Source organism: Populus trichocarpa, chromosome 2, assembly GCF_000002775.5.
Source record: "Populus trichocarpa isolate Nisqually-1 chromosome 2, P.trichocarpa_v4.1, whole genome shotgun sequence".
NCBI classification, from domain to species: domain Eukaryota; kingdom Viridiplantae; phylum Streptophyta; class Magnoliopsida; order Malpighiales; family Salicaceae; genus Populus; species Populus trichocarpa.
The window spans coordinates 4,006,748-4,018,054 of NC_037286.2; the positions used below are offsets into that span (position 1 = coordinate 4,006,748).

The window sequence follows — 11,307 nt, forward strand, 5'->3', positions numbered from 1 at the left end:
TCTGCCGAGCCTACGACTCGAATCATGAGATCAGAATAATATCATGAAAAGTAAATTGAAAAAAATTATGAAGTCTAGTTAAAAAAATACTCAATTAAGAAGGATAAAAAATGAATAGGGTTAACTCGAACAACCTGTTAAACCCATGATTCGGATCATGATATCAGGATAATCCTATGAAAAGAAAAAAAATTATGAAATTTAATTTCCAATCAATCCAGTGTTAAAGGATGAAATCGAAAAAAAAATCAACTAGAAAAAAATGGCTCAAAAAAATTGACTTAAGTCAACCCAAATTGACATGTTAAAACTATGATATGGGTTATAAAATTAAGATAAATTGAAAAAAAACAACAAAAAATACAAAATCTCACTTATAATGAATTTAATATTGAAAGTTGAAATAAAAAAAAATAAACTAAATTTATAGGATCAGTACATGACCCAATAAAAAAATTATAAAAAAAAATTATGAAATATAATTTTTAAAATAATTTAATATTAAATAATAAATTTAAAAAACAAAATAAAAACAAAAATCAAACTGAAGAAGGTACATTCAGAAAAAAAAAATTATTATAATGAATAGTATTTTGTGTGATTCCTCGTAACAACAAACATTAAAGACAAACTCTCTATGTAGAAACTAAGAAATCCGATAGGCCCTGATTTTCTTTTCCCCTCTAGGATTCCTGTTGACGCGTGGCCTCTTATCACACGTCCTTATTACATACATGGCCTCTTCGAGTCAACAAGACAATAATAGATGCCAAATGCCCCGAGTCATTTTCACTATTCTTCTGCCAAAAACTTGAATCGATGTACCTCAAACTTCTGTACATTGTCAAAGCAGTCATTATTGACATTAATTATATTAAGGGTTGACTATTTTCAGGATTTCGAGTGTTTTTTTTATTTATCACGAGTGGCTGTAGCACCCGGCAGCAGATTTTTGAAACCTCGGAGGAAGAAACTCGTTGCACCACGAGAAAGATGGTGAAAGGAAGCCAACGTTTTGCATGCACTCGAAGAAAATGAAAGATCTGCATTTTCATCTTCCACGTACCTTTCTACTACATACATGCATCTCATGGACACGTTCATCTGCCCTGTGCTTGGCTTCTTGTAATTAATCCACGGTAGCTGTTCACGACACCAACTAGGACCGTATATACATTAAAAGCAAAAGACAGCTATGGATTTTGACGAAAGTTTGAGACCTTGAAAAATCACAGGCAAGAGAGAGAGAGAGAGAGAGAGAGAGAGAGAGAGAACAAGGTACTGCTACTTTCTCGAGGCCTGATTTGAGCAGAGTTATCGAGATGGCCAGTGACGGACACCGCGTCCAAAGTAAGGACAAAAAAAATCGAGAGATTGGACGACTGGTTGCATCTTTTGCTTTTCTTTTAGTCATCGCTGCCGAGGAAGGGTCAATGTTACCTTTGCTAAATATTTTGAACAACTGGTAATCAACGATGCAGATTTTGCAAGCAATCTCTATCTGTACCATTATTTTTGGAGCAAAACTTGTCGGCAGAACTTGACCCGTGGACATCACTTCGGAGCATAACTTGTTGTACAGTAAGTTTTAACTTTTTTTTATTATTAAAATTTGAATTTTTTATTTTTTTAAATAAAAATTTAATATTTTTAGATCGTTTTAATGTAATAATATTAAAAATAAAATTTAAAAAATAAAAAAAATATTATTTTAATATATTTCTAAATAAATTTTTTTAAAAAACAACAATTATCACACTGTTAAACAAATATATATTCCCTTCCTTTTGATTTTTTTTTTAAACTTCTCCTGCGAGACACGAATCATCCTGTTGTATTGGAGATACCCTAATATATTTATATGTTAGGCTCAAAGTTTAGAATATTTATTCGAATTAAAACAGTCAAGGGCAGATATGTTTTTTCACCGAAGAATGACAGGTGGTGTTGGGTACAAGACTTCGTGTTATTGCAGTCTTTTACTCACCACTCGAACCAATTTATACATAAAAATCAGCTTGCATTCTCTATCTTTACTGAAAATTTTATGTTATTTGGTAATTATAATTTTATCAAGTTAAATTTATTTTCTCGACTAAATTTATAATTATAAAAGTTATTTTTTTAATGTTTTTAGATAATTTTGATTTTTTAATCTGAAAAATAATTTTTTAAAAAATAAAAAATAATACCTAAAAAATAATACCTACGCACACACGATCGCTAAACCTTTCTGGGCAGCACCGGCAGAATAACATGTGCGCAAGCGGGGAGTTGGGAAGATAGCACGTTACTACTCGTAGGTCAGGCCAACCAAACCAAACCTCGCCAGGGAATTCACAAGCCACTAGGTGCTGAAACTTGAAAGACCCACCAAAAAAAGAGAACCATTTCTCAGCAGCAGCGAAGCCAGGCTAGGTAAGCAACTAATAGAGTATGCCAGAGGTCAAACCCAAAAACAGGAGGAGCAAATCAACAGATTACAGATCCTCTGTCGTTGTCTCTCCGTACACCTCCTTATCATCGTTTCCTAGGTACTTACTTCCCATATAAAACCCGCTCTCAAAAATTAACAACACAACCCCTTATTTCCTTGTATCTCTCCTTAGCTCTTCCTCTCCTAGGTTTCCCCTCCTGCTGCGAGATTCCCTCCAGTTGCTCTAAATAAAATTAAAAACAAAGAATGAATATAAAATCAAACTGCTCCCCGTTGGACCTGCTTATTGTTAATATAGCACTTGCTTGCATCGATGGTGCTCTTGCTTGTATTGCATTTTCTCAGGTTTGTTTTCCCTTTTCTACTTCTTCGTCTTCTTCTTTGTGCATACCGTTTTGGTCTGTGTTATTATTGATGGCATTGGAATTTACAATCTGAGCTTCTTTGATAACTGAAACAAGTAGTAATGATGGGTTATTGATTCTGTTTGATTGAATGTACTTTGAATTAGGTTTGGATTGAATAAGGGAAAATGGGAGATTTTGCGTCGTGTTGGAATTTGAGGGATAAATTAAAAAATATATATATTTTGGTATCGGAATATATTGTTTTTCTTTCAAGATTCCCAATTCGTGATTCTTTAGATTCTGGGCAAATAGATACCAGTCAAAAGAAAATGTTGGAGTGGAGCTATGCTCACCAAGGTTTTTTTTTTTTCTTGGAAAAAAACGAGAGTGCATTTAAATGCTGGAAATTGTTCTTGAATACATGATTTTGAATGGCCAGAAATTTATCCAACGAAAGTTGCAGTTTGGATATGTGTGAGGACTATGCAGCGTCTACTTCCTTGGTAGGCAATCTATAGACCTGACATACTCACTAAAACTAATGAAGGGATTCGATCCGCGCTGGGATTTTTCCAAAATGGCACTCTAACTAGGCGAAATGTGTACATTAGATTTATCTCCATTATTAGTCTGAGCATGGTGTGTAATGGCATAATTTGCTCTTGCACATACTTTGTATAAAATCCCATTATATGTTATGTTTGTTATTTTTCGCCCTTTTTATTTTATTCTATTTGTTCTGACATGTTATAGCTATTTACCAGTTTACAAGGATCCATCTGCGAAATCAACAAACTGGATGGACACGCCAGAAAGTAAGCCCTATTTCCTTGCATTATGCTGAATCCATTTCTGTGAGGCAACCCTCAAAAATATTGCATATCATTTTCTTCTCCCTTTTCTGGATTTTCACCGCATGCCATGGCAGCCATCAGAGGGTTCTCTGCTACAGGAAGCTTCAAGCCATTTTTTCTTATGAAAATGAATGCAAAACTTGTTATTTTGTTATCATTTAGTGTGACTCATTAAGGATACTCATTTGGTGGCAGAAGTGTTAATTGCAGGTACTCCATCTCATGGTTGCCTCTTGCAACTTGGGTAAGTCTGAGGCATTACGGTTCTAACAGTGAAGATTTTTCTTTATCTTGGTATAGTGTTAAGTACAACGATGCTTCTGAATTCATGTTTTGTAAATCATGGTCATTTTAGCAATGGATTAATACGTGGAACAACAAGATTCATAAAAAAAGTAAGACGCCGCACCCCTCTACATTTATTGTCAATCATTTCAAAAGCCAGATGATTCCTGGAAAGAATAGCATCCTTTGAGCAATTTCACCATACTGTACAAAGATTTGAGAGGACCTGCATTTTCAACTCTTTTCTTTTTTCATGAGTTTCCAAATTTACTTTGAGCTTTCTTTTGAACTAAAATGATGTTTTAGCACAAGGTTTGGTCATGCTACCTTCTCTTCCTACACATTCCAACGGATATTGGAACTGATGCTTTTTTAAGTATGCTGTTTCATAACTTGTCTCTTTTTATTAATTGTATGAACCTAATCATGATAAAATGGAAAATCACATCCATAGAAGGAAATGTGCAATGTCTAGGCCATTTGGTCGAGTGCATGATTACTAATTATGTTGATTTTTGAAATGTTTCAATTAGCTTTTAACTGATTAGTTTCCTGAATATCTTGAAATTATTTTTCTGAGCACTTTTCCATCAAAACACCCTCGAGATTTCTGATTTTTCTTTTTAAAACCTTCTTTGAGGATTTTTCAACGGTTTTATACTTTGTCAGCAAAAGGGATCCCTTTGTCTCGGTGCTGAAATATGGAAGTATTAAGGTTTCGTGAACGAGTGCCTGATACTGTTCTGCAGAAATAAATTAATCTTCTGGATTTTGATTTCTATTCGGCAGGTTACTTCATCTACTTTATATCTACAGTTATTGCTACTTGTGATAGGTGGCCTTGCTGGTCTCATGCATGTGGTTTTGTCCTCATGGGTAAGCTTTCCTCCAGGTTACTTTTACATGCAGTTTTATTCCCATCTATCCGAGTGGTCTTAAGAAACTTGTGAAATTTCATGCAGCATTTCCCAAAATTCTGTTCCTTGCAGCGTTTCTGCTTCTTCTATCTTTCTGGTAAGAGTAAGATTATTTAGGATCATTTAAAGCTTCATTCTTCTTTCTGGGCTAGGTTCTCTATTTTCACTTGCTTTATCTGTAAGATAATGTATTCAGTCTTCTTGGTTCTTGTTTGGAGATCAAAGATGACTTTGCCTTTGTCCAACTCTAAGAGAAGATCAAAAAGTATAACGACAATGGAGGACGGATTTACAGCAGAAAGAAATGCTTTGATGTGGCTGTAATTAATCACTGGAGCCTTGAAGAGGCGGTACTAATGTTGTAGGAAGATATTATTTTCTAGGTGGTGGAAAAATACTGTAAGGCAACAAATACTTCTATGGATGGTGTTTGATGGGTAGATTTGGTGGATCAGGGTCCTGTCTATTATGTTTTACAGGAATGTGTAAGAGGAAGAGAGAAATAATGTTAAGAACAACAAAATTAGAGACTAATCAGATTAGGCAAATACATAAAACCTGGGAAATTGCAAACTGGTTCGTTCATGATAGACTGGGTCAGTTGCAATATGTCATTTCTGCTGAACTTCTTAGAACTTCCTCTTGTGATTAGTTGTTTATGTTCTGTAAAAAGAACATGCTGCTGTGGCTTGAACTGTGATGGAACAAAAACTCAATTTAGTTCACATATAGAACCAACTTCACCAAAAGCACGGATTTATTATGTTCTTGCTTTGGTTCCTTAAGCTGATTTCTATTAATTGATGTCAACATGGTTATGTATTTTTGATCTTATAGTTTAATTCTGGGAAACTTTGGGCTTTGGACGTCTTAAAAGTTAAATCTACAGATAACATAGTAGGTCATAATGTTAACATTGCAGGAAAACTTGAAGTTCGCATGGTACCTTGCACATTATGAATTTGAATAATGACACTAGTGTACAAATGAATGTGAAGGTCATCTTCTTAGCATTGACCTCTATGAGACATTGTATCAAGAGTGGTATACTGTAATTTATGAGCTACATATATCTTTTTCATTGGTAATGATTTATAGGGTCGACCTTTGCCATCAGGCAAATGAAGAAGATGACGACGAAGAAGAACATAGCTCTCAACAGCCTTTGTTGGAAAGTTCAAAGAATAAACCTGGTTCAACGAACACAGATAATTTCTGGAGTTGCTGCTCATTCCGAGGCATTCATGTTGGTGGTCGTCAGAAATTTGTTATCACAGTACGGGAAGTAGTTTTTGAGATTCTGTCATTTTTATGTTCATATTTCTTCCATTGATTCTGGAATATAATGGTTCTCTGTCTCTCTCTGATTTTTTTTTTTTAAATAAAGGTTGTCGTGTTGATCTTTTTCTTAATGCTGTCGTTTGCTGTGATAATCTGGATTGGAGTGGGAAAGAATCCAATTTGTTCTTCAGTAGCTGCCCGGGTATTAAATTCATCTCTTCTTGCTTATATTGTTTAGATAACAGCACAGGAAAATATTATAGCTTTTCACTTTAAAGGATTTAATTGTTGGTTCTTTAAATCTTCTGGAAGTTGTGAATGAATTGTTCACTTCTGTGAATGACAGAAAAGCTGAAGTAAAATTATTTGTGACACACACACACACTTTTTATCTTCAGAGCTACAAGTTATTGTTAATTACCTTAACATACTGTGCAGGTCTATGTAGATTTTTTGGCCTCTGCAATCCTCATATTGGGAGGGGCTTTAGGCTGCTATGGTAAGTAACTGAAATATTTTGCCATGTCAGCTAAATTTATTTGGAAATGCAATAGCATGTTAAAATATATTACAGTTTGAGAAATATCCACCGTAAATGAAATGTGATGTTGTCATGTATACTTCTGCTCAGCAAAATATTCTACTGATAAATTGTCTACAATAGATTCTGGAAGAGTAAATGTTAAATCATTAAATAAGTTTACTGGTAAGCTCCTTAACAATGCTTTCATTTTTCTTATTTCCTTTTTGCGAGAGCCTAGTTTCTCTGTTGTATACATTATCCTGTCCATTTTTATGCTGATTTTGAGTTAAACCTTGTGTATGAATAATATGGTATTGCTTTCTAGAATCCACTTTTATCTTGCTTTCTCTCCTACTTCTTAACCAAATGACTGGATGGAAGGTAGATTTATTCAACTATTCTCTCCTTAAATAGAGGATACCAAAAACATATAGTTAAAAGGAGGAACTTCCAGCAAATGCTTGTTCATGGCTATTAGAATTCACATGTGTAGAAGGATCTCGGTCAATGAATAGCTCTATTTATGCAAAGCGAAGAAGAATTATTGTTGTATACATCTCCAATGAGGGTCTTCCATCGAGTATTTCTTTCCAGCCATCAGCCATGTAACTTTTCATGTTCACCTCTTATTTTTTTATGCACATGTGTTCACATGTGCGGCTGCATAATGCACAAGTGCACCAGCACAGCCATTTTATTTAGGTTAATCAAGAGTTGCCATGAATGCTCCAATTATTGTATTTAATAAATCACATGGAACTTTAGAGAATTGAACGTTAGTTGAAATAAATGGAATTTAAACCTTTAACTTAATGTAGATTTTTCTCAAAAAAATTAAAATTAAGAAGAGGAAAACACTATAAAATAATCCCAGAATCTTGTGATAAAATATGGGTACTAAGTACAGGTGGACCATCAATGGTGACCATACCAGAACCCTCTCCCCAAGCTCCTTTATAATGAGGCCTGGATTTGCTCCTTAAGTACTGTGACTGTCTGCAACCATGAGTTGTTTACATTCATGCATGTGTTTAAAATTGCAACTTATGTGTCTCTTTTACTTAGAAACCGTCTTTGTATTTTACATGGCATGCTAACATGAATGGTTTCATGTGTTGTTAACTATACAAGTTCATTCTTCTTTCTCTGGACTATCTTTCACTGGTTGTTTTTCCAGGTCTTCTCCTATTTCTTAAATTGAGGAATGTAAGGTCTGAGACAGCTTCATCTGAGATGCGGAAGGTATTGTCTTTGTGATTTGCCTTCTGTTATAGTTTTTGTTCAAGATATTTCCTTACCATCTTAATGTCACCAATTATATTCTTATCCCTTTGAAGGTTATAATTTATAAAACATCCTGGCACTTCCTTCTTTGCAAACTGGAAAAACTTGATTGTGTTTAGATTTTGTAAGATTTTCCATGATATGCAGGTTGCTGGTCTGGCAGTTGTCTCTGTTGTATGTTTTACGTCAAGTGCTGCAGTGGCTCTTCTTACAGATGTACCTGTAAGTGGTTGGTGGCTGTTATCAGTTCCTGCCTTGGAATGTACAATTTTTAATCTAATTTCCTTTGGCAGCTTCTATATGATTGGAGTATGGAGAATAAAAATGAAGCAAAAACACTAGTTCTTCTAGTTTTTTACTATTTTATAGGTACTTCCTCCACCTTGTTTATGTTTGCTCTTCAGCATACCAAAAGATTGCTTGTTTGATACAGTGAACTTTGACATGCTGTGAGCACCAAGTCCGTCTACTTGATTATCTAGCTCCATGTCTTCTAATACCAAACTTGATAGCAATAACTTGGGGCACCAAGGTTCAGATTAACTGAATGCCAAAAGGTGCTATCATGCCTTTGCTTTGAAACTAGAATTTACTTATGTTATGAATCTGTCACAAATGGAAGAAAGTTTGACAGTTGGAGAAGGGGGCCCAGCCTGGGATATTCATATGCATCATTATGATATTACACTATTGGGCGTGGGATGATATCAGTTTGATACATCCATGCCAAACATGTAGAATTAAAGATTTGACTTCACTAGCCAGGTTGTCTCCTTTGAGAGATACTTACCTTAATAACCAAAAAATTGAAGTAACCTATGGTTTGATAGGTTGTAATTGATAAAATCAATTTCATTGTATAATTCATTTAATGTCATTTACTTTTTCCTCAGTTCTTGATTTTAAGGGAGTAGGGTCTTAATTTTTTCAATTATGTAGGCAAAACTAACTTTTATTCAGCTGATTGGCATGTGTTATTGTAAATTTGTGAGCAACATGTCTATTATTGCTATAAGCTTGTTGTTTTCAGGTTCGTCTGTGCCCTCAGCCTTTGTATTATGGGCCATGAGAGAATTGCCAACCCCAGTTACAATTACACAAGCACAATCAAGAGCAGTAACTTTTTTTTGTTATGGGGCAGATGGAACACAAAATCCTCGGCACTGGGTTGCTGCTACAACTTCAAATAATCAGGTTTCTACGTCTTTGGTATTTTTTTAAAAATAATTTCCTCAAGCCCATTTAGGTGTTGACTTCAAACAGCATTTCTGAGTTGGAAATTTGAAATTTTCAGAAAATTCAACTAGAAAATCCTTATTATGGCATATTGGACATTGGTTAGTAGGGGTGATCATTTTCGGTTCGTACCTAAAAAATAACCATACCGATTTTTTTTCTTTCAAAAAACCGAAACCGGTTCAAACCGACCGGTTTCGGTTCGGTTATTTAGAACAAAAACCAAAACCCAACCGATTGGTTTCGGTTCGGTTTGGTTATTTTATATTAAAAACCAAAAACTATATTGTTTTTTGGGGTTTTTTTTTGTAATTTCTAATGGGTTTGGTTTCGGTTTGGCTCGGTTTTTTCCAATTTGGCTCAGTTATTAATTTCGGTTCGGTTTTTCGGTTTTAGGCTTATGAAATCGAACCGAACCAGTCAGCTTTTTTAACTATTCTAATCGTTTTTTTTTCATGGTTCAGTTTTTTTGATTATTTGTTTTCCAGTTTTCTTGGTTTAATCAATTTTTTTATTTTTTTCTCACCCCTGTTGATTAGGAATCCCAGTAATAATGCCTAGCACTATTGCTTTAACTACCTAGGAGTCTGATAGAGAACAGGTGCCAAACACAAAAGTCAAGCGACAAACCTTGTGCATCATCTTATATGATGATGTTGTAAAATATCTAAGCATGTCCTCCATTTTAAGCTAAAAGTCCACTCTAGGTGCTTGTACACCATAAGAGGGAAGTTTTTCCATCGAAGTGTCTATGAGTAGGCTTTGAATCGCCAAAACTTGGAATCTCATATCGGGCACATCATAATAACAAGGAAGTTTTATTCTTTGTCACCCTCGTATTCCTTGCTTGCATCATGGTAATCTTGGTGCTTTTGCGATGAACTTGTGATTGCAGCAATTACTTTCCCATTTCATTTTACCTGTGCATGAAACTGAACCAAATATACTAAAAGTCTCTATCTGCGATTTCATTTCAGGTGTCAAAAGCAAGTCCAATATAAGCATCATTATCATATTCTGTGCTAAAGAATGCGGAAAGTATAGAAAGCTGTATTTGTTACGGGTGGAAGTCCAATTGTGCAATATGACGAGCCAGCAGCTTCCTTACTCTTCACGTTGAAATTTCTTACACTCTTGGTTGGGTATCAAATTTTGACATCAATGATTGTACATAACTTTTAATATAGCAAGCGAGACTAACGTTTTGGTTAACGAGAATTTCCACTTTCTTACCATCTCCTTTGAAAACTCGCCATGGAAGGTCTATATGAAAAGATTTTTGCCAATAGCTCAAGTAGATTTTTCCTCGTACACCTCGTACAATTGTATTGCTAGAATGGTTTGCAGGCTTTGTGATGCCTGGGTCGGCTCTGGTATCTTCCCAGGAACAGCTTTCTACATGGTGTTACGCCATTTTCTGTGAACACAAAAAAGTTAATAATCTCTATTGATAAATTAACCAATCTTCTACATGTATGGCTCTCTCTCCCTTGCCAGAATCATATAATAGTAGGATATATAAATTTAACAAGGAGACGGTGACTCAATGGTTCAGTCCACGCATTCTCAAAACTTCATCAATAACTTTTGTACTTTTTCACTTGATCTTATAACTTCTTGGCCCATTGAATATTCAGCTTAATTGACCCCACTAGATGTCAGTCTCGCTGGGCAGAAAGGTTACATGTGCCTCCTGCAATTTCTCACTTTCTTGGTTTTGCTTCATTTTTTTATGAATTTCACAAGCACAAGATTAAGATTTCAAGCGGAAAAAAGAAGACATTGGGAAGGGGCAAGATGCTTAATGGAGCTAAATCAAGGATCAATGAATGATTTAAAGATAGCAAGAGGAGGAGGCTAAATCCAAGAAAATAAAGGAAAAGAAGGGCGGCTTCTTTCACTAATACACTCGTGTAAAGACTTCACCAAACAAAATTATATCGCGTTTTCGAGCCCAGAGAAAAATTATCCTCAGCATGCTTGTATAATGTTCGATTTTCCATATTTATATGAGGCAACAAATATCATAGATCGATCTTACATGATGAGGGAGATGAGCCAGAGTTTTGGAGTAAAAATTTAAAGTGTAAGGACTAAAAGTAACCATTCCAAAACGCCAAGGACCGGAACGCCAATAATTCTC

At 35.0% G+C, this 11,307-nt stretch overlaps 1 protein-coding gene across 5 annotated transcripts; it reads left to right on the forward strand.

Annotated features, from left to right (window-relative positions):
• Nucleotides 1-2,011: 2,011 nt before the first annotated feature.
• On the forward strand, nt 2,012-10,452 carry LOC7480723 (tobamovirus multiplication protein 1). Of its 5 annotated transcripts, none has more exons than XM_052450714.1 (14): nt 2,234-2,534; nt 3,549-3,599; nt 3,849-3,882; nt 3,994-4,033; nt 4,713-4,799; nt 4,886-4,937; nt 5,939-6,116; nt 6,228-6,323; nt 6,560-6,620; nt 7,822-7,886; nt 8,076-8,150; nt 8,222-8,297; nt 8,959-9,122; nt 10,142-10,452. In XM_052450714.1, exons 1-14 carry the CDS (start codon nt 2,437-2,439, stop codon nt 10,163-10,165), a joined length of 1,101 nt encoding a protein of 366 aa, XP_052306674.1. In that variant the 5' UTR covers nt 2,234-2,436; the 3' UTR covers nt 10,166-10,452. The 5 variants fall into 5 exon arrangements, with proteins under 5 accessions (XP_024451723.2, XP_052306676.1, XP_052306675.1 ...); XM_024595956.2 differs by having other exon boundaries at nt 2,236-2,782; XM_024595955.2 differs by lacking the exon at nt 3,994-4,033 and having other exon boundaries at nt 2,012-2,782.
• The last annotated feature ends 855 nt before the right edge of the window (nt 10,453-11,307 follow it).